Source organism: Muscardinus avellanarius, assembly GCF_963383645.1.
Source record: "Muscardinus avellanarius genome assembly, chromosome: 7".
In the NCBI taxonomy this organism is placed as follows: Eukaryota; Metazoa; Chordata; class Mammalia; order Rodentia; family Gliridae; genus Muscardinus; species Muscardinus avellanarius.
Window position 1 is genome coordinate 113915415 of NC_137793.1, and position 23928 is coordinate 113939342.

Consider the following 23928-nt stretch of genomic DNA (forward strand, 5'->3'; position numbering starts at 1 on the left):
TTCATCAGGTATCTGAGGCACACAGAAGAAGCAGCTGCTCAGACGAACCTTCTACTGAGGAATCTAGAACCCTCCTCACCATTTTAGAGGTGACTCTAAAAATAAAGGGGTCTCTCCAATGTTTGTAAAACGCTACCTTGACGACTTGGCCTGCCTCAGTCCTGATGATCTGACTTTTTACTCTCGCCACAATCTCTCCTCTCCATAAATAAAGGAAGTTGTGGCGGTGATGACAAGAATAGAAGACATTTCAAAGAAGAAAACATGGCCAAGGGTTAGATGAGTCGCCAGCCCTGTGGCTCATCATTTTTGTTTTACCCGGCTTTCATTTTTTTAAATTATTGTAACTTGGAATCAAACTCAGGGGCATTCTACCTTCAAGCTATACCTCTGGCCTTTTAACATTTATTTTAATTTGGAAACAGGATCTGGCTAAGTTGCCGAGGGTCTCACTAAGTTGCTGAGGCTGTTCTTGAACTTGTGATCCTCCTGTCTCAGCCTCCCAAGTACCAGGATGGGATTACAGGTGTGCGCCACCACGCCAGCCTTTATGTTACTTAGTTTTACTTAATTTCCATTTCATTATTAATACTATCTGATCACAAGTAAGGAAGGGAAAATTTTTAAATTAGTAATGAAATCTACTATGCCAATGTAAAAGTTAATGCATAAAAGTAATTTTGGAGACATATTGATCCCAAATATCCACGGAGTCTCTATTTGTGTTAACAAGAATGATGGGGCAAAGTCTGCCTGTGTTTCTAGAGGATTTTTTTGGGTGGATTTGGAGTTATTCCTTCCTTCTTCCCTCAATCCCTTCTCCTTCCTTCCTTCCTTGGATTTGAACCCAGGGACATCTATCTCTACACTATGTCCCCAGCCCTATTTATTTTAAAAAATTTGAAACAGGGGCTCGTTGGGTTGCTGGGAGTCCTGGTCAGCACGGGGAGGGAGGGAGCCCCCCCCCCCAGCACCGTGTGTGTGTACGCCTCTCATTCTGAGCTCCGTCATGATGTATGATTACAGTGCACCAGTAATAATCTTTTAAAAAGCTGCCATGGGAAGATCCCTGCGGGGTACGGAGTGAGCAAATCATGGCTCATCAGATGCATTTCCCGCCACATCCCTCTGAAGAAGTCAGAGTCTCTCTTGAGGTGCTTTCTCCAATGCCCAACCACTCTAGCTCTTAGAAAGTTCTTCCTATCAATCCTAATTTTGGAGCAGCTTGTGGCATTTGACATCATCTTCTTAAGTATTGTTTCTAAGATGCATGGAACACATATGGAATTCAAGCCTCAGGATCTCTGTGACATGCAGGTTATCAAGGAGGCTACCAGCTCAGCTATTGGGATCTTTGTAGAGAGAAGCATTTTCAGGCAACCTTGCTTAACAATGGATGTACCATAAAAAAGCAAAATGACTTTTACTTGTTTTGAGGGTCAAGACCATAATTTTCATGACTGAACCACCGGTTCATCTGTCGTTCCATCATCCATCTGAGAAGGGCCCGTGGCAGGACGTTGCGGACCATGGAGCTAAACCTTGTGTGGAACACCATGTCCCAAGGATAGCCATCTTCCGAGATCCGGCTCATGACCCAGGAGCCTTTTCTGGTGCTGATAAATACCTGAAAAGCAGAGGAGTGCTGTTTAAACCAGGGCATTAACTATAATGGGCTTGGCCCCAGAGTTTACTGAGGTTCTGTTTTTTTATTTTTTAATTTATTATTATTATTATTATTATTATTATTATTATTATTATTATTATTATTATTTTAGTGGTACTGGGGTTCCTGGAAGCCCTTCTACCTCCGGGCTACACTCCCAGATCTATTTTATATTTTTATTTGGAAACAGGGAGGCTGGCTTCGAACCTGCGTGATCCTCCTGTCTCCGCCTCCCAAGCGCAGGGATTACAAGCGTGTGCCACCACGCCTGGCTGAGGTTGTTTTGAGGATGCTTTGGGGGACTTTATCATAAGAGGAGGGCCCAGTGGCTTTTATCTAGAGGGAGGAAGACTGACACTCAGTCCTGATTGATGCGAGAGAATCCTTTGGGCTGATCCCTGTGGTCAGATTCACAAGTCTTTAGCACATTTACAGTCGTAGTTTTACACTCCTTCAGAGAAAGCTCCTTCCCCTTCTTCCTCTTGACTACCCACTCCACATTTCTTTTATAGTGTGGTGAGCAATTTTAGCCCTTTAAAATGTATGACTGACTATAGCCTGTTGATTCCGCAGGCATGAGTTTATCTGTATATCCCTGGAGGGGGAATAACAAGGGAAATCACCTTCCTTCCATATAGGAAAGAATTTGTTTGGTTTTCTTTTTTTGATACAAGGAATCAAACCTAGGAACATTCTACCTGCAAGCCATACCCTCAGCCTTATTTTTTTATTTAATTTAATTTATTTTTATTTTTATTATATAGCTTTATTTTTAATATTATAGCAATTTATCCAAAATTAACAATGATAATCTTACATAACAGATTTATCGTCCCCTAAGACTCCGACCCGCAGGGGCTTAGAGAACGACACAAACACCTCTTCAGCTGAAATATGAATTCTTCTTTAATGGATCCTTAATATGTCTCTTCTTCCTTCTTCTTCAATGCGTACAACAAGCACAATATATATCAGCATCATAATCCCTCCCTCTATTCCCTACCAACCCCAAGCTTCCACAGCTAGGGCATGCACACTTCTGACTTTCTAATAGGCAGGCTGGTGGTAGGTGTCACTGATCATTCTGCAGGCACATAGCATGGCACACTGCGCATGCTCAAGGAGACATCCATCTTGTGAGTCTCATGACTTGGCTTCAAGCCTAGGCGCCATCTTGAATCCACGCTGGCAACAAGCCTGGGTGCCATCTCGGTCCAGCCGAGTGGGCCCCGACACAGATTCATTTGTCTGATATCGAGCTTTTGATCACTTAGAGATAACATTTCAATATTTTTTCTTGTTTTCTTTCTTACCAGAGGATATTTTTTCTTTTTTCTTTTTGTTTAATGTGAAACTATCACACATTTATTTATTTTATTTCAGAAAAAAATCTACCCTAACATGAAATGTAAACTCTATATACCCAAAACAATCTAGAAAAAGAACACAGCTAGAAGATGTACATTTTCTGATTTCAAACCTTATAAAGCTACGATAATCAAAACAGTGTAGTCCTGCTATAAAGGCAGATTTATAAACCAGTGGAGTAAAATAAAAAGCCTAGAAATAAATTCTCCCATATATGGTCAAGTTATTTTTGACAAGGTTTCCAAGAACATTTGGTGAAGGAAATAATAATTGTTTCACTAAATATTGTTGAAAAATAATAATTACATGAAAAAGAATAAAATTGGACCCTTACCTAACACCATATACAAATACTAACTCAAAATAGATAAAAGACCTAAATGTAAATCTTAAGACTATAAACTTTTAGAAGAAAACCTGGGTCATAAAACTTCACAAGACTGAAATTGGCAGTGATTTCTTGGATATGATTCCAAAGGCACAGGCAACAAAAGAATAAACAAACAAACTTCATAAAAATAAAAAAAATACTATTGTACATCCAAAGACAACGTAAACAGAATTAAAAGTTACTGATAGAATGGGATAAAATATTTCCAAATGCTATATCTGAAGGTATATTAATATTCCAAATAGAAATCCTAAAAATTAGCAACAATAAAAGCAAACAATACAATTTAGAAGTAGGTAAAACACTAAAATAGATAATCTCCAAAGATTTTTATATGACCAATAAACACAGGAATATCACATTATCATAGTATAACTAATCATTAAGGAAATAAACTATAGTGAAATACTACTTCACATTTGTTAGGATGGCTGCTTAACACGAATTACCTTGTTCCAGCCCTTTACCTTGAGTTTGTTATTATCTTGTGAAGTGTGTTCCTTGTAAGCAGCAGATGGATGATTCTTGTTTTTAATCCATTTTGCCGCTTTATGTCTTTTTATTGGGGAATTAAGGCCATTTACATTCAGTGTGATTATTGAGAGATAACTTTAAATTCCTAACAAATTAAGATTGTATTTCTGTTTGAAATACTGTTTATTCTTCTTTCCTTAGTTGTCTTCCTGGATGGAAAATCTTGTTTCTCTGGTTCTGGTGTGTATTACCTATTTCTTCTTTGTAGTTAATCTCTTTGAGTATTTTCTCTAGCGCTGGTTTTGAAGACATAAATTCCTTCAGTTTCTGTTTGTCATGGAAGCTTCTTATTTTCCCATCTAATTTGATAGATAGTTTTTCTGGGTAGGAAATTTTTGGCTGAAAGTTGTTTTCTTTCAGAGTTTGGAATATGTGACTCCAAGCCCTTCTGGCTTTCATGACTTGGTTTGGGAAGTCTGGAGTGAATCTAATTGGTTTGCCTCTGAATGTCACTTGGCCCTTTGTTTTTGCTGCCTTTAAGATTCTCTGCTTGGCTTCTACATTGGTCATTTTGACAATTATGTGGCATGGGGAACCTTTTCTCTGATCCTGTCTAAAGGGAGTTCTGTAAGTTCCCTGGACCTGTGTATTGACCTCTTGCTCTATATTTGGAAAATTTCTGCTATTATTTCTTTGAAGATATTATTGATCCCTTTGGTTTCACCTTCTTTTCCCTCCTCTATTCCAATTATTCTTAGGTTAGCTCTCTTAAAATGGACCCATTTTTCTTCAATGTCAGATTCCTGCTGTCTGATTTTTTTCTAAGTTATAAATTATGTGTTTGTTATTGGAGCGATCATCTTCTAGGAGTGAGATTCTATTCTCCATGTGGTCTAATCGATTGTTTGTAGTTTGAATTGATGTCTTTACTTCAGTGATTGCATCCTTTATTTCTTTTAGACTCTAAATTCTTTTTGAAGGTCCTGTATTATTTCTACAGTTATATTCCTGATTTGATCTTCTGGAGATCTCTGAATTTCTGTGTTATTAGGTTCTGATATTATGGGGTTGTGGGCATTCATTGCTCTCTTGTTGTTCCTCTTTCCCAATATTTCAGAAGTTTGTGCCTTCCCTGGGTTCTTCCCTGGGTCACTACGACTTTACTTAGAGTGCTCTAGATCTCGAGTCTGTGGTAATCTCAGCCACCACTACTCCTTTACTGGGTTGTATTGGAAAGTCTCAGACCCAGGGAGTTAATTGAGGCTGCGCAAGACCATGGGGGTGCTGGGCTGGGCGTTTTCCCATGGGGAGCCCTTCAAGTATAGGACTCAGGACAGGAAAGTTATAGTCATGCTAAGCCCTGTGTAGCCAGAGACACCAGGCTGCTGAGGAGTCTCGTTTGAGAGAGACAGGGTACTTGCTTCAGCCCTGTCCAGAGGGAGTGCTTGGGAGAGGACTCTGAGCTGTCCTTCCATGTTTGCCTAGGTCTGTCTTTGTAGAAGGGATTCATTCTTGCTGTGGTTTGCATTTAGAATGTACCTCTGACTCATGTTGTAGACAAGGCAGCCATGTTGGAGGCAGGGCTAGGTTGCTGAGGAAGGGCTCCCTCAAGGTGTGGCCTTGGGGAGTACATATATTTTCTCCTCCTCTTGCTCTCTCTCTCTTTTTCTGCTGGCCCCATGATGTGAGAGCAGGGTCTGTGTCCTGCTCTTTGCTTTCTGCCATGATGCCCTGAGTGCTGCAGACTTCACCTGGTCTAACATGGACTGAGATCTCTGAAATATCCAGAACTGTGAGCAAATGAAATCTTCCCTCCTGAGTTGTGGTCATCAGGTATTTGGGGTCATATCAGTGAGAATTCTGCCTGAAACAACTTTTAACCATCTCTGTCAACATTCCCCACATCTTGTAACATTTTGCTCCTTGGTAATTTATTTGTATCATTTCTAAGCAGGTAACAAAAAATGATAACATTTAAAAGGCTTCAAAAATACCTATGACCTTTTTGGGGAGTCTTACTATCCATATAATTTCTTTTTTATTATATTTGTGTAACTGAGGAGTATCAGTATTTCAAATACATTTCACATTTGTACTAAGTTTCTAAAAGGTACTCCTTAAAATAGGAATAGAATGGCTTCTCATTAAGACACAATAGTAGAAATGAGGCCTCTTGTACTGAAAGTCACCTAGTTGAAACTTCCCATTTTAAAAATGAGGGAATCACAGCCCAGAGAAGCAAAATGGCTTCCTGTGGGACATGGGGCTGGTTAGTGATAGAGCTGGGATTCTGCCTTCTTCTATATTTTCTTAGATACCACACTGGGTGATCAGCCACCCAATTAATGAGCCTTGATTATACAGCTGGGGTGCTATGGTAAGCAGAGAGATCTCACCTGGGCGGCCTTCTTACTCAGCTCAACGGCTATATCCGAGGCGGAGTTTCCTATTCCAATCACCAGGATGCGTTTCCCCTCAAATCCACGTGGGTGCTTGTACTGGCGGCTATGGAAGTACTGGCCTTTGAACTTGTCGATACCTTCATGGGGAAGAAGAGAGAAGACCGTAAACTTTGGAATAAGCAATTGTCTCAGCCTACATTCTTACTGCTACAATCCAAAAGACATGACCACACAACTTAGAGGAAGGAAGGTTCAGCTGCTCACAGATTCTGGGGTCGGTCCATGGGAAGCCAGGGTCTGAAGCTTAGGGTTTGGGGGCAGGAGACAGAGGATAAGAGAGAGCACCAGTCCCTGCTCTCATACTAGGGAGGCTGGAAGCCTTCTCTCCAGAGAGAGAAGAGGGAAGGAGAGGACCTTATATAACCCCAAGGCTACATGCCCAGGGACCCCTACTTAGCAACCCAAGCTCTACTTACAATGTTGCTCTGTTTCTGGGATTGCTGGGGGATATTCTCAATCCAAGTCATCAATCTAAGGCAATTTTAACGACACTGCATCATCAGCCTTTGCTTTTTGGGACCAACCATTTGTTTCACTTCCTTCCCCTTTATGGGAGTTACAAGGTCAGTGGTCAAAGCCATGGTAAGATGCACATAAGAAATGTTAGGTACTGTGCATGCAGTATAGGACTGTAGAGAAGATACATGTGGAGGCTGGAGCATACATATTTATCAGAGACAAAGGGCTTTGATTAGCAGAGCAGGGTCAGACACCAGCTTTGACTACCTATTATCCTGTCTGATGATACTTGAATATCGCATAGCAGATATTATTTGCAATGTTTCTTGAACACATTATGAAGTCATATTATTGCAGTTGTGTGACTAGATAAATGACTAGAATGGCATTTATCACTATGATTTTTGCATACAGAGTTGGTCAGTAGCCTGTTGGTGTTGGCAGGTAAGCTTCTGTGTGTCTCTTCCTGGTTACCACTTGTACATTTCCCAGAACATGACCTTTGATGCTGGAGTTGAGAGAACCTTTAAACCATTGGTTCTTAATATGGGTTCTCTTGACCATCACCTGGTCAAGAGAACCTGGTCAAGGCCTCCTGAATCATAAATATTGGGGTGGGCTTCAGTATTTTGTGTTTGTTAACATCTTCCAGGTCATTCTTTTCAGGAACTGATGCTTTAGACCAGTGGGTTCAATTCTGATGGCATGTTAAAATCTCCTGAACGTGTTTGAACTGCCCTGGCTCTGACTCACAACACTGGAATCCTTGGTGGGCAGTGCTCTTACACAGGGCCTGGACTGTGAACAACTACATCTGATGTCCTCTGGAGGGTCCAGGCGGCAAGTGTGCTCTCTGAAGGAAGGGCCTGGGGAGCATGGGGCCAGGTGGCCGTGGGGCTCCAGGTTCCATTCCTGTGTGTCTCTCCATCATTACTTTGCAGCAGCACTTATTTCTAGGAACTCTCTATGGTACCTGTTGCCTACTGTCATGGCTCTATGTGAAAGCTCCAAGGATGTAAAAGATGTACCTGTGTGTGGCAGATAGAATGGCCAAGTTAGCCACAGGGCTAAACAGGCCTCTCCAGTTTAGAACCAATCTGTGAAATTCTGGAAAGACTTAGTGACCTTGGAGAAAGTTAGCTGAGTTCTCTGTGCAACAAAGACTCAAAGAGGTTAATGCAAAGATGGAGCTTGAAGTTGTTTATCTTTCCAGCTCTTTCCTAGTTTTTCTGTGACCCTAGTCATGGTAGAGAATCCTGCCTGCCAATCAGATGCAGATAAAGTTCCCAGAAACCTGCTCCAGCAAGACTAGGACCCTGCACACCTCACCTGGAAATGACTGCAGTGGGATGTGTGGCAGGATGTGGTGACCACTGCAAACCATCACTGCGTCAAAGATGGCGCTCTGCTCCTTGCCGTTGCTCTGGGTAACCACCTCCCATTGGCCAGAGGATGAGAAGTCTGGGCGTCTTTTCACACTAAGGACAGTCGTCTTGAACAAATACAGAGAAAGCATAATTGGAGAAATACTCTGGCATAACATGGGCCTGTCTGGTGCCCTGGCGGTAGGGTTGGGTAGAGGGTGATGTATGACATCATTCAGTTCTCTTTCTAGTCCATTGTGGTCCATGAAGGCAGAACTTGCGAGGTGTGCCTTCATATTCTTCTTTGGCATGTCCTTAGTGTTGCTTTGTGTGAGGGCCTGACTCAGTAGTGGGGACCAATGTCCAGGGAGCCAAGGACCAAATAAGGACTTGAGTGAGGAGAGAGAGAAGGCAAGGTCTGCACCTTGGACACCAGCCATTTGCATGGCCACACAGTGGGCATTCATCCAGAATCCTTTGTGCAACTGCCTCTGTGCAGACTCTGTATCGGAGAGGATACTTCGCCTGCAGCACTTTGCAGAGTGCCTGCTCATTGTTGGCCCTCCATCCATGGTGGTTGTTAACTCCCATTATTTTTCAGTGTTTACAGTATGTTAGCTCTTCATTTCATGATCTCATATGAGTAAAATAATTTACTCATTGATTTCTGGAAGCCTATTAGTTTCTTAAAATGTTCATAATTGTTTAATGTTTGCTATATTTAAAAAATAAATGGAAGCAAAGTTTGTCACTCTTATGGAGGAATGATTCTCCAGCTCTTGTTCACACCTATTTGTGTCTCCTACATTTGTACTAGGCTTTGTATTAGTGTGCCCTGAAAACCTGTATGTTAAAAGCTTGATTCTCAACTGGGCATGATCAGAAAGTGTTGGAAGATTTAAGGGGTGGGGCCTAGTGGGAGGAAGTTAGGTCAGGGACTGTGACCTTAAAGGGGACATGGGGGACTCGCTTCCTCTCTTTTTCTTTGCTTCCCAAACTACATGAAGTGGGTCACTGGGATTGTGGTCTTAGAGGACTGGCTTGTGTCCTTGAAACCCCTTCACAAGAGGTCTCTCTTGCTTCCAGCCTCCATAATGTGTGCTCCCTCCTCTCTCTCTCTCTCTCTCTCTCTCCCTCTCTCTCTCTCTCTCTCTCTCTCTCTCTCTCTCTCTCTCTCCCCTACCCCATGTCCTGAGCTCCATAGATTTCACCTGGCCTAACATGGACTGAACTGCTGAAATCTCCAGAACTGTGAGCAAATTGTCCTTCCTCTAAATTGTGGTGATCAGGTTTTTTGGGTTATAGCAGTGAGAAGGCTGCCTAAAATAGAGATCAATAAAAGGAAAGGAGCCAGGTGTGGTGGCACACGCTTGTAATCCCAGTACTTGAGAGGCTGAGAAGTGAGGATTGCAGGTTTGTAGCCAGCCTCCAAAGCTCCTGGAATAGAGAATCTGTCATTCACAGGAGGAATGTGGTGGTAATTGAAAGAAAACTATGTTAGGCAAAACTGGGCATTGTAACATATTCACAAGTATATACTTCCATTATAATAACTCTTATAAATGAATAAATATACACAGTACATATAAACTAGAATTACTAAGAAAATGAAATGTGCTAAAATATGCCTCGCTAACAGTTACTGATTCAGAAATGTACTTTAAAACTTATTTTCTGTGTAGTTACCAGTTCTCAGAGTGTACATTATTAACGACAATATATCATGTTTAATAAGAATGCTGTTTTTTTTGTTTTCAAGGAATCACAGAAAAAGGTAATTCCAAGTCTATTTCAAATGATGGGACCATCTTTATATAGCTAGTGATTATATTTAGGGAAATAAAATTAGCAAAAATAGTTCCCACAGGCTTCTGAGATGAATAACATTTAATACATACCCAAGAAATCCTATTTCTGTGTTAAAAAAAACCCAGCAGTTTGAGCTTTTCCATAAATCCTTTCAAGGAAAATGAAGCTTACAGTATCCAATGGTAATGGATATCAATTTAAATGCAATTTATCGCCAATATTATAATCATTCAGCCTTTTAATTTTATTTGTCAATGTTTACACTCTATAATATCAGGAGTAATGGTAAGTTAACATACTCTTACCCTTCAACAAGAACTGGAACAGCATAGTTTATTCATAGCTTCTTTCATAAATACAGTAACTTTTTAAATTATATGTGAACTGAACGAATGTAGAGAAACCCATTTCCCCAAAATACTTTACCTGGAACTGAATATATTTTAGAAGATCAAACTTTTGGGCAAAAATTCGGAAATACTCCAGAAGTTTTGAATTGTGCAGGAAGTTCGGGAAGTCTCCAGGCATTGGGAAGTCACTGAAACAGGACATTTCTTTGCTGGTGTTGGTGATGACAGACTGGTAGATGCTCGCTCGCCCCTCTTCCACATTTTCCTGAGGATCAAGTCAAATCATTAGGGGTGGTCATGTGTTAAAGAAATTTCCTGGTTTCCTCCTTTTCTGACATCAGACTCCTGAATTTATGTGACTCCCTTTCCTGGCTGTAGCATGACTGGTGCCTCTAGATGATGGGGTACAGTGTGCTTGCCCATCATTTTGTACGATGGGACCCGTTTGCTGCCTGATGGAGTGCTCCGTGGGTGCAACTGGCATTGGTGGGGATGGGGGTGGGGGTGATTATTTTATACGTACTTTTGCTGATGCATTGTCCTCTCACATCATCATGTATTTCAGGGTGATAGGGACATACACCCTCACGGCATTTGGCGAGCTTTCCCCCGGCTCCCTCTCCACTCTTTCCTCTTTCCCATACATGATATTGAGGTTGACATGGATACTTTCACATGTGTACATGCCATCAGTAGAAGCATTTCCTTCCTTCATTCTCCTCCCTCACCTCCCCAGACCCCTCCACCGCTCTGCTGGGGTTGTCCTCCATCTCTGAATTCATCCTTGTATCCCGATTACTCCCTGGCTTCTGCATTTGAGAGAAAACATATGGCCCTTCACTTTCTGTGACGGGTTAATCTCAACATAATGTTCTCCAGGTCCATCCGTTTTGCCTACAAATGGTATAATTGTTCTTTATTGCTGAATAGAGTTATATATCCCCTCAGGTTGTCATCCATTCCTCTGTTGATGGACACCTGGGTTGTTCCATGACTTAGCTCTGGTGAATTGTGCTGCTATCAACATGGATATGCATGTGTGTAATGCTCTGATTTTAATTCCTTTGGAAAGATCTCCAGGAGTGGTATATAGCTGGGTCGGATGATGGATCATTCCCAATTTTCTGAGGAATCTCCACCCTGCAGGCAGTTCCTTTGACAGATTGCAGGATATTGAGTATCCCAGATCTCTACCTGTGAACCAGTTGTGGTACTAGGAATTGGGACATTCTATGTCTACACCCCAGCCTTATTTTTATTCTTTATTTTGAAACAGAGTTTCACTAAGTTGCAGAGGGCCTCACTAAGTAGCAGAGGGTGGCCACAAAACCAAGTACTAGTATTACAAGGGTGTGCCACCACGCCTGCTCAACTTCCTAAATTTCCCCAGAGAAGCGTTCCACACCCTCTGCCTCTTCAGGAACCAACAAACCCTGGAGCCCTGGGGGAGAATGCACTAGAGAAGTTAAAGCAAAAGAAATAGTCCTGGCAGCAGGGAGTCTCACTTCTACATTGGCATCTGCCTCCATTTTATGCCAAATGCCGATTAACTTTCCTCAGGTGGGAAAAGTGGGCTGGCACTGTTACGCCTTGAGAGTAAAACGTCCTGGAGCCCCTGCTCTGAAGGCAGGCATGGCTGGAGGAGGGTCCCTGGGCTGTGGTCTAGGGGTCCAGGCCTCCTCCCTTTGCCCTCTCTGAGCCACACCGGGTGCCCTGGAGTGCCCCCCACCCAGGTGGACAGTGACTCTGGACCTCTCCTGATCTGTAGGGAGACAGCATCTTCCTTCCTCTCAGTTTCCTGTGCGCCGTGTCCAGATCACAGAGGTGACAATGCCAATCCAAGCTCAGACTTGATTTTCAGTGTCACCAAGTGTGCGTTAGTAAAACCCCACGCGGCCAGGCTACGGCTGAGTGTATATTATTTTTCTACAAGAAGTGCTCAACATAATGTTATTAATGTTAAAATCATGAAAAGAGCAAAGTATCGCCATTAAGAGTCTGTGAAATCAGAATAGGACCACAGAGGCTTTTATTGGACAATTTAAATAATGCTACGTGAGACTTCCTCAGTAGGTGCTTCCGCACAGGCAGAGCCTGAGGTGTGGTCCAGATAGAGAGTGGATTCTGTTTGACTCAGCATTAAGGTTGTGTAAAGTTATGGAAAGATTGTAGGAATTCATTATTTAAGCAAGTGACACTCTTACTTAGCACCATAATGTCTTATAGAGTGGTAATAAAGAGAAAATATCTCTAATCCAGACACCATAATAAATCCACACTGCATATTTCTTTCTCATCATTATAGATAATTACTATTCATTATTTTAAATTATTCATTATTCTCATCGTGCATAGCATTTGTATTTCATAAAATTATAAATATTAAAATCTTTATTTTTGTGTAATTAAGACTCCTTAGATTTTTGGTAACACTGAAAGATGCAGTCTGATTACAGAAGGAGCTTGGTCTTGAGAGTTGGGCATGAGTTCAAATCCATCCCTTTCAGATGGCGTGAGTCTGGACCAGCCCGAGCCCAGCCCCTCCTCGGGAGAGGGGAGCGCTTGGTGCTCAAGAGTAGCCGCCATTATTATTGAGGAAAGGGCACAGCTGGCCGTTACAGCTCACCCTTCACTGCCGTATCAAAGCCACCCAGGATCGCGGCTCCTACAGATACCCAGCAACTGGCATTGGCACACCTGCTATTTACACACGTGGCTTTTCTGACGTTTTCTGTACATGAAGTTACATGTGATCTCAGAGTTAAAAAGAGTAGTTATGGGATCCTGCCTCTCTTAAGTGACAAGCTCTCTGTATGGATGGGACCCACCGTGTTCCATTTCAGGGCTTATCGGCACCAATGTGGGTGTCAAAGCTAAGTGATGTTTGTTTCAGACCATGGTATCTGAGAATAGTAGGTAGAACCCTTGCTAAATATAGGGTTGTTTGCAAGCGTATTATTTCCTCCTTCCTTCTCTCTCATTTTCTCATCCCATTCATTATAAATTATTTACTCATGCTCATGATAGAACTTTTTCCATGAACAGCATCTTTAGTTTGCTAGACCAGAACCCAAACGTAGAAGATAACTTGGTCACACTATCAGGTGGGTTGGGAAAAGATGGTCAGATTGAGTATGCCAGTCTTCTAGGTGGCTAGAGTATACTATGGTATTATTGCTAACATTAGGTGAATATTAGGATCCTAAGGGGCTTTGTAATAGAATGCAGATGGCCTTCTATTTAGTACACAGGGATAAAATGACTGAGACGTTGGATGAATAAGGAATAGTGTAAACTTTTCTCTGACTGATTGAACACAGTGTCCTTGGCAAGATCCAATGCTTGAGTTTCTTTTCCAACCAAGTTTTCACAATGGGAAATATTTCATTAAGCAAAAACAACCAAACCTATTTTTCCTCAAGACCCGATAAGTTTGTGGGCAGTACAAAATCAACAATGAGCGCGGTGGAGTGAAACCCACTGGGTGCAAACCTCAATTCTACCACCTTCAGCGGGTTTTGTGACTGTGGACAAAGAGCCACTTCCTTTGTTTTTATTTCCAGTTAAGTGGGACTCATTAATAACTTCAACATCAAACAATAGTTATGATTCTTTACTGAGATTAGGCACAGTGCTTATCACAGTACTTGGTTCAAAATACGCAATCAGTGCATGTTTTGATTTATGGCTATTATCATAGGCCACTAGAGTTAAGTTATTAAAGTATCAAAGGAGAGAAGCAGTTAACTGAGACTGTTATACTATAGCCAACATGTTAGTAATCAAACCCTGGGGATTGAACCCAGGGCCATTCTACCTCTGAGCTACGCCCTCATCCCTATTTTTATCTTTATTTTTGAAACAGGCTCTCACTAAGTTGTAGAGGGCCTCACTACAGCTGAGGCTGGCCATGAACCTGGATCCTCCTGCCTCAGCCTCCCAAGTACTGGGATTACAATCATGGCCACCACACCTGGCATTGTAGTTAGTTTTTTGTTGTTGTTGTTGTTGTTAACTCAGTCAGCTGACGGTACAGTGTGGTTGGGTTTTTCTGTCGAGTCAATTTTAGGGGGAGTTTGAGTGAGGAGGAGGAGAACTGGGTGTGATGTCTGAGGCCCTGTGGTAACCTAAGGGCCAGGGCAGAATTCTCGTTGGGGCTTTTACTTATATAATTTTATCAGCAAACAATGATGAGCATCATGATTCTTTTTCTGAAGATCAAATGATAATATTTGTTGTTGGGTTATTTGGTAGAAACCATTTTTTTAAAAAAAAAGCTTTGTTGGGCAGGGAGTGTAGCCCAATGGAAAAGGCACTTGGATAGCACATATGAATCTCTGGGTTTTATACCAGGCACCAGAAAAAACAAACACACACACACACACACACACACACACACACACACAAACAAGAGAAAATAAAAATAGAAAGCTTTGTCTTAACAAGTTATTCCTACTATATTTACTTGGCTGAAGTAGATATCTATGTATTTGGATAAATCTAGATAAAATTGATGTAGTTTTCCTAGGGTTAAAGATAATTAATATTGGCTCATTAAACAGGTACATATCGACTGCTTACCCTACCCAGGCCCTGAGCTTGGCTTTAGGGATAAGATGCAAACAGCACAAATACAGTTTCTGTCTTCAAGGAGCTTCATGTTACATTGAAATTAAATGTGTTAGGACCTTAGGTGTATGAAACAGAAGACCTCAAGAGAGACCTTGTTGTCAACCAAGACCAATGCAGGAAAATGCAGTGTCCAAAGCAGACAAATCAATCCATGGATCTATTTAAAATACAAGGACTGCCTAAAAAATGATAGTTACGAGCAAATACAGATGGTCTGAATTTCCTTATGGGTAGAATTTGCTATAGTTGTTTTTAATACAAATAATCATATATTAGAGAATTTTCTTCTTTTTTTTGGTGGTACTGGGGTTCCTGGAAACCCTTCTAACTCTGGGCTACACTCCCAGACCTATTTTAAATTTCATTTGGAAACAGGTCTCTTAAGCCAGCACGGCTGGCTTCGAACCTGCGCGATCCTCCTGTCTCCGCCTCCCAAGCGCGGGGATTACAAGTGTGGGGATTACAAGTATGTGCCACCACGTCCTGCTGAGAATTTTCTAAAGTTAGTATTTTTAGGATGTCAGAAAACTATATTCAAAACTTAGTTTAGGCCGCACAGATTTCTAATTTATCTTTTGATCACGGGCTGGATTTAACTGGATTAATTTTATTTTTCTTTTCTTTTTTTTTTTGACTCTGTGTATCCTTCATTCCAGCCACGAATTGTGACTTTTCTGTTCTCTTAAGTTCATCAGGGTTCTTGAGCTTCTGCTCCTTGGTACACGCTGTCTACCTGGCCTGAGATACTCTCCGTAGTCGCACTCCTGATCCCTAATCACTGCCAAGACAGACAGAAGCACCGCACCCTCGTGGAAGTCTGCCTGATTCTCACGAGGGAGGCTCTGTGATCCACACTTAGTCTATCGGCCCTTATAAAATTTCACTGATGGAGGATTGCTTTTGCATTCTTCCTAGAAATACCAGTCCTTGGAGGCAAGGACTGTGCATGTCTGTATTTTAGCTCTTAGTGTGTGTCTGGAATAGTATGCATTCAGACAATATGTTTATTGAATGGATGAAAGAATGCTTAGTGAATATCATTGCAAGAAGGGCTTAATTATATGAAAAACGGGCACTCGTTAGCATGATGAGAGTTAGAAAACAGCTTTGCTGATAGCGTACTACAAACTTTGTGCTGTTTTAGGCATAAAAACAGTTTTTATGACAGTATACTATAAGCCTTGTTCGATTTTATGCTTGCTAACATTACTTCTTTACAATATTAGTAAAAACGAATGAAAGCATATCTTGGGCAGTTGGTGAAGAAGAGACCTAAGAACCATGCTGTTACCTTGGTTGCCTAGAGAGTTACCCGTACCTAACACGTTAAATTCGGTTCTGTTAAGTGGGCGGCATCAGAGGGCCAAAACTGACCATATTGAATTCTGCTGTGATGAGTTTATCTAAGGAACTTCTGCAAGGGAAACGGGGAGGCAGTTTGTCGTCTCTTCTGGAGAGGAAATGGCTCTTCCTCTAGGCTGGCCCCGTAGGATGTTATGCTCCAAGTGAACAGAATGTGCTGTTAAGCAGCACAAGCCCAACTAAAACAGAAAGAAGCCCCAAGGAACAGGAAAAACAGATGTGCCCCAAACAGATGTGCTCTGCTCAGTGTGGAGGTAGCACCGCAGGCCATTCCACGGAGCAAGACCCCAGGTAGCGGCTTCACAGTGCTATCTTTTTACGCTCAACATTTCAATAACTTGGATGGGGACAGATACAGATGGTCAAACTTACGGATACCTAAAACAGGGCAGAGCAGAATTTAATTTATGGAACCCTTCTACCTCCGGGCTATACTACCAGACCTATTTTATATTTTATTTGGAAACAGGGTCTCTTAAGCCAGCACAGCTGGCTTTGAACCTGTGTGATCCTCCTGTCTCTGCCTCCCAAGTGCAGGGATTACAAGCATGTGCCACTATGCCTGGCTTTATTTTATTTTATTTTATTTTATTTTATTTTTTTGGTGGTACTGGTGTTCCTGGAAGCCCTTCTACCTCCGGGCTACACTCCCAGACCTATTTTATATTTTTTATTTATTTGGAAACAGGGTCTCTTAAAGCCAGTGAGGCTGACTACGAACCTGCGCGATCCTCCTGTCTCTGCCTCCCAAGCGCGGAGATTACAGGCGTGCGCCACCACGCCTGGCTTTATTTTATTTTTAATTTTAATATTTTTTTGTTTTTGCGGTACTGGGGATGGAACCAAGGGGCATTCTACCTCTGAGTTACACCCCAGTCCTATTTTTTAGTTTGCTTGCTTGTTTATTTATTTATTTATTTATTTATTTATTTATTTATTTATGGTACTGGGGATGGAACCTGGGGACATTCTACCTCCTAGCTACACCCCTGGTCCTACTTTTTCGTCTTTTGATTTTTTGAAACGGGTCTCATTGAGTTGTAAAGGGCCTCGCTAAGGGCTGTCCACACTGCGATCCTCCAGTCTCAGGCTCCTGAATGCTGGGCAGATTGTTTTTTTAAAAACACCAGTTTCACGAGGCTAGGGTAATAGTGACGTGGACCCTCGATTGCTCAAATAGGAAAACTGGTCTCCAGCTGAGCCCGGCTCCTCAGGGTCCTGTGAGAGGGCGCAGGGTGCGAACTTGAGTGTTTCTTCTCCTGTTGTGGCTGATTCCAAGACGGCCATTCATACTCCTCCACTAGGGGCCAGCCATTAAGCCTGGATGGTCTCATCTTAAAATTGGGATGAATAATACACGCGGTAAGAGGTTATTGTGAGCATAACATGAGACGACGCGTATGAGAATAACTTTCCAATGTTAGTGTTTAGTTGGTGCATGCTGGGAAAGCCGATGGTGCCTTCCGTCTTTCGGCGGACGTGTGGTGTCCAGGCCAAGCACAGCGCAAGCCACGGCCGGCGGCTGCAGACCAATTGACAGCACGTCTGCTGAGGGCGGTTGTGCCTGATCCGTTCTCCAGGGCCTAGGGCAGGGCCCTGCACCTTTTTGATCCTGGAAAAATATATCTGGAGGAAATAAACTCATCTGGACCACTAGATCTTGGGGGAGGCATATTTTAAAAGACAAAGTCTATTTCAGATTAACTAGAGAAAAAAAGACAAGCTGGAGAGCCATCTAGCATCTAGGGACTGTCATATGAAGATTAATTATAACGGCCGAGCACATGTATCTGGGAAGGAGGAGACCTTTGTAGAAAAGGAGCAAAATAGACAATCAACACACGTTTGTTGTTTCCCTGTGAATCTGAGGTGAGAGGAGCTGACAAGGAGGTGGAGGAGGCTCGTGGCTGAGGGGAGCCAGGTTTTCTTCTCAGTACTTCTCATTATGAAGATCGAGGGCTCAGGAATTGTACAGACCTTCACTGTGTGTGTGTGTGTGTGTGTGTGTGTGTGTGTGTGTGTGTGTGTGTAGCACTGGGAATTGAACCCAGGGGCATTCTACCTCTGAGCTACACCCCCAGTGCTTTTTACATTTTGTTTTGAAAGAGGGTCTCTCTAGGTTGCCGAGAGTCTCGGTAAATTGCAGAGGTTGAACTTAAACCTGTGATGTCCCTGTCTCAGCCTCCCAAGTACTGGGATTATAGGCGTGCACCAGCACACTGGGCTCAGACCTTTATTCTTGTTCTTTTTTCCATTAGTTATTCTTCTGGGATAGTTATTTATCTCAAATATCGGTTTCCTATTTATGTATCAATAAAGATAATCTTAAGACCTGCTTCCTGTGGGGATTGCTAAAGAAAACATGTGTGCTTCTCTGCGGGTAGAAGTGCTAAAAAGACCAATCACCCACCTGCCTGTGCTCCAGATGCGACACTAGGGGGTGCTGGAGAAACTTTTTGGAAGAATTCAGTCTCTTCTAGGCTGGGCATGGGACCAGGATTAAAAAAAAAATTTTTTTAACTTGTCACCACTAAGCAAGTTAAGTGATCTCAGAAGGATTGTGTGCAAGTAGAGAAATTAATAAACAGCTCATTTAAAAGTGACCCCGGATGGTAGACCCGTGAAGAGGAAAGTCTCCTGCGGATGTACTTGGGGCTCTCTGCTCTTTCTGGTCTTCCTCTTATTGGCAGCCCAGTCTCCTGGTAGCCAAGATCATCACACAACCTCAGGGGAAGCCTGTGTATTTTGCTTACTGTATGCTTTACTTTTCAGGGAGATTGTCTCCAAGTGAAGAAAATTGTTCATATTTCTCTATTGTGTATAATTTACATGTGCGTGTGCATGTGTGTGAGTGTGTGTCTGTATTTGTGTGCTGAGGATTGAACCCAGGGACATTCTACCTTCGAGTTACACCCCCAGCCCTATTTTATTTTTTATTTGGAAACAAGGTCTCATCAAGTTGCAGAGGGCTCCCTAAGTTGCTGAAGCTGGCTGTGGACTTATGATCCCTGTGTCTCAGCTTCCCAAGTATGGAATTACAAGTGTACGCCACCATGCCCCGCTCTACTGTATATAATCTTAAGACAGGTTTGGAATGTGATATTGTTCCAGGTTCCACCCAGTTGTATATCAAATCTTTTAATATGTAATTATGCTTAATTACTTCAGATTAATTTAACTGTTCAGATCCACGAAACGAGACCTTTTAATTCTGAAATTTCAGACACTGGGAATGGGAGAGCAGACGTACTTGGAGGCAGAAATCCCCATCCTCAAGTTCATCCTCATATTGTCGACAGACCGCCTCTTCTGCTCACAAATCTGTGACCACCGAGTCTGGGACATTGGCTCTTAGACACTAAATCCCCAGTCGTGTAATAAAACAACAGTGAAAATTTTACTGTTAAATGGAAATTGGTTATAATTTCCCAAAATTTTTTTCTTAGGTTAAAAAAAAATTCCCTGGTGACAAAATCCTAGTTGGAATCTATCTGTGAAGATAAAGTAGAAAGTGGCGAGTCTTGGGCTAGGGCAGGATGACCGCCCCTCTGCGTCACCCTCGCAGGGCCAGTTGTTAGTGGGAGACTTTGACTCTGTGGGTTTGGTGATCGGGTCTTAAAGAAACCCTGTAGGAGGGTCTCATGGTCATACACATTTGAGAGACCTAATGCTAAATAAATCCCATTTGGCACAAGGTTCGGGTTGATCTGGCAAAGCGGGTGTGCTGGTGACTGTGCCACCCCCTAGCCCATCCTCTGTGGGAAGAACTCTCAGATGGCCTCTGCTAATATTGGAATCCGCTCTTCATGGATTCAAATCCTTGGCTCCAGTCTGGAAGGTTCTCATGTATTTTAACGCCTCAGTTAGATATGCTGATACCCAATCCTAGGGCTGCCCTTCCTGGGTTATGAGCTTAAACTTTCGTTTAGCCTTTTTGAGCAGATGCAAGTTAGGCACAGTTACAAATTAGACGGCGTGGGCGTGAGGGCCGGTCCCTCTGGCTGTGTGACCGTGGCTAGCTCATTAACTTCCCGCTCTGTCCATCTCTAAACAGAGCCATCACTGCCAGTTAGTGGCGACTGAGATCTCTTATGAGGCAGAAACCGTTCGAAGTTCTCCAAATACATTATCTGCCTTATTGGGCACAGTGGCACACACCTGTAATCCCAGTACCTGGAAGACGGAGACAGGAGGTTCACATCCTTTTTCAAGATTAAAAAAATAAAATAAGGCTACGGGTGTAGCTCAGCAGTAGAATGTCCCTGGGTTCAACCCCCAGTACCACACAGAAATTAAGTAAATATAATAAATTAATTATCTGCCTTAATTTTTTTTTTTTTTTGGTGGTACTAGGGTACCACCGGGAAGCCCGTCTACCTCCGGGCTACAATCCCAGACCTATTTTATATTTTTGAAACAGGGTCTCTTACCCCAGCACGCCTGGCTTCAAACCTGCGCGATCCTCCTGTCTCCGCCTCCCAAGCGCGGGGATTACAAGCGTGCGCCACCATGGCCAGCTGCCTTAATCTTCATAACAGCACTGTAAGGTAATTACACTTTTATCCCCAGTGTAACTAAGGAATTGGAGACACGGGCATGTAAATAACTTGCTCAAGTTCCCACACTAAGGAGGTGGCAAGCTAGTACCTAGTCCAAAGGCCGATAATTATAAATCTTTACACGTGTTTGTGTGTCTTTCTGATTTATTTATTCATTTTTTTGTGGTACTAGGGATTGAAATCAGGGGCGTTCTACCTCCAAGCTGTATCCCCAGCCCTATTTTATTTTTTATTTTGAAACAAAGTCTCGCTAAGCTGCCGAGAGTCTCAGTGGGTTGCCGAGGCTGGTCTTGAGGCTGTGATCGTGCTGTCCCAGCCTCCCAAATCCTGGGATCACAAATCTTCCCAATGTGAATACAGATTGTGAAGGACAGCTTGCGTTATCAATATTTGGGCTTGATGGATGGAATGAATTCGATTAATAGAAAATATTTAATGAAGAGTTTCCTTGCAGTTATACTAGGGTATAATCAGCAAAGCTCAGAAAACAGGATGGTTTACTTGCCAGAGAAAAAGTCAGAAGTGACTGGGCACATTGCCTGCAGAAGCATTTGGCTTGATGATTGAAATAGAAAGTAAAGTAGAAGATAGTCTTTGTTATTTCTATTTTGCCAACTGTTTTCTAACATTAGTTTATTCCCTTATTAATATATTAGAGACTGACAAAAATGTTGACTATAAGACAATTGCTAGATACAAAAGACTTTTTTATGGTTGTCCTGGGGATGATTCCAGGTGCATTCTACCTCTGAGCTACATTGCCATAGCCCTATTTTATTTTGAAACAGGGTCTAGCTAAGTGGCTGAGGCTGGCCTCCAACCTACAATCCTCCTGTCTCAGCCTCCCAAGTACTGGGAGTACAGGCCTGTGCCACCACGCTCGGCTAAAAGAACAGATCTTTACGTGTCTGGGTTGGCAGAGTATAGACCTGGGGACAGATGCCAACCTATGACTCCAGTGAATAAATAAAAGTAAATTAGATCAAAGTGGCTTAAGCAATCCCTCAGCAAGACCCGTGAGTAGCTACGATTCACCCCGAAATAGCAGCAGAAGCTAGTCAAGAAGCAAGACCACCTCACTTACTTTGAACCGCCACAGCCCTCCGATGTCTTCTGTCCTCTCAAAGCACGTGGGCTCCAGCCCCTCGTCCAGGCAGCACTTGAGGGAGATGAGGCCGCTGACCCCCGCCCCGATCACCACCACCTTCTGCACCATTGTCTCCTGTCAAAGAGATGACCAGTCATTATCGTTTAACTCGGACAAGGGCAAGATCCTGTATGGCCGGGCAACTGACTTCAAACCCTGATCAATGCTAACTCAATGACCAGTAGTCAGATCCTAGTCTCCTCTTCCCCTTGAGAGACGTGAGGTGTCCTTTGGACCTGCAAAACTGAGACCTTGTAGAGGCTCGGTTTACAAAGTGGCCCAAATAGCGACTGAGCCTCTGCTCTGGGCTGCTCTCGGCAGTTCTGAGCTTGTCCCCAGCTCTCCCGCTCACCTGCTCACCTGTCTTTGGGTCTTAGCGCCGTCCCCTGAGCTGACAGTTTCTGCGTGGGCTGTGTGCAGGGAGAGAAATTGGAAGAGTTGTTAAGAGTTGGCAGCAGCTGTGAGAAATGGGAGGGGCGTCTGGCTCCTCCTCCAGCATCCTGCCAGCTGGAATTCCAAGGACTTTGTTAGGAGCACTAAAATTAAGCAAGAGGCTCAAGTCAACAATAATGTCGAATGTCTTTACGGTGACAGCACAGATGCTTAGCACATAGCATATGGATGGGCTAAACTCTGTGTGTGTGTATGTGTGTGTCTGGTACTGGGGATTGAACCACAGGTATTCTACCCCTTTCCCCCAGCCGTATTGTATTTTTTATTTCGAAACAGCATGTCACTAAGTTGATAAGAGTGTCACTACTTGCTCAGGCTGTCCCGGAACCTGTGATCTTCCTGCCTTAGCCTCCCAAGTACTGGGATTACAGGCATATGCCAACATGCCTGGTTTAAACTTTCTTTTTCTAATGAATGTAATAAATGTGTATTAACAAACTGATAAAGATGAATACATAAGAAGATGTTAGAAGCCAGGCATGCTGGAACATGCCTGTTATCCCAGTATTGGGAGGCTCAGATGGGAGGACTGCAGGTTCTCAGCCAGCCTCTGCAACTCAGCGATACCCATTTCCAAATAAAAAAAATAAGCTGGGCGTGGTGGCGCACGCTTGTGATCCCAGCATTCGGGAGGCTGAGACCAGAGGATCGTGGTTAGCAGACAGCCTCAGCTACTTAGTGAGACCCTCCACAACTTAGTGAGACCCTATTTCAAAATAATAAAAAATAGGGCAGGGGGTATAGCTTGGAAGTCAAATGCCACTGGGTTCTATCACAGACCCACAAAAATAATAAAATAAAATAAAATAAAATAAAATGGGGCTGGGGGTGTAGCTCGGAGGCAGATTGCTCCTAGGTTCAATCCTCACAACTCCCCTTCCTTTACACACAAAGTTATAGCCATCTCTAATCCAGCTACCCAGAGATAACTGCACCTCCTGTTAACACTTTGGTGTGACCCTCTGCCTATTTATATAGATACACCTCACACAAGCAAATGAAGTCACGCTCTACGTATAATCTACTTATAATCTCCAACTTGAGTTTTCACTTTCCATGTATCACCAATACCCGGATGTATGTGGGCGCTTTGATCAGCTCTGTGTATTCTGTTTAGTTGACGACGTCTCCATCTTAGGAATGCTGGTTTTGGGGTGTCGGCCTGGTGTCTGGCACACCCCTGTGCCTGGCTGAGCAGCCGGCCCGTGTCTCTGATCTGTGGACTCGCATTCTTACCTCGCCTGGTTCTTTTAGACTCGATGGCTCTTAGGTCCCTAGGTTGCTCTCCCTGCCTAGACCCCTTCTCTAGATTTCCCCCTTGTCAGTGTGCTGGTTTGTATGAACCTACTGGGATTTTTTTTTTTTTTGGTGGTACTGGGGTTCCCAGAAGCCCTTCTACCTCCAGGCTACACTCCCAGACCTATTCTATATA

The 23928-nt window shown here is 42.9% G+C and overlaps 1 protein-coding gene across 1 annotated transcript in view; it reads right to left on the reverse strand.

Annotated features, from left to right (window-relative positions):
* The window catches only part of FMO2 (flavin containing dimethylaniline monoxygenase 2), a gene marked incomplete at both ends in the record, with an annotated part of 31243 nt that extends 9131 nt beyond the window's left edge, over positions 1-22112 (reverse strand). Inside the window, 6 exon segments of the mRNA XM_080698786.1 lie at positions 1-12; positions 1428-1627; positions 6296-6438; positions 8150-8312; positions 10420-10608; positions 21981-22112. The exon segment at positions 1-12 is cut by the window's left edge and continues 344 nt beyond it. Of these exon segments, the coding sequence (XP_080554912.1) occupies positions 1-12; positions 1428-1627; positions 6296-6438; positions 8150-8312; positions 10420-10608; positions 21981-22112 (839 nt within the window).
* Between the last annotated feature and the right edge of the window lie 1816 nt (positions 22113-23928).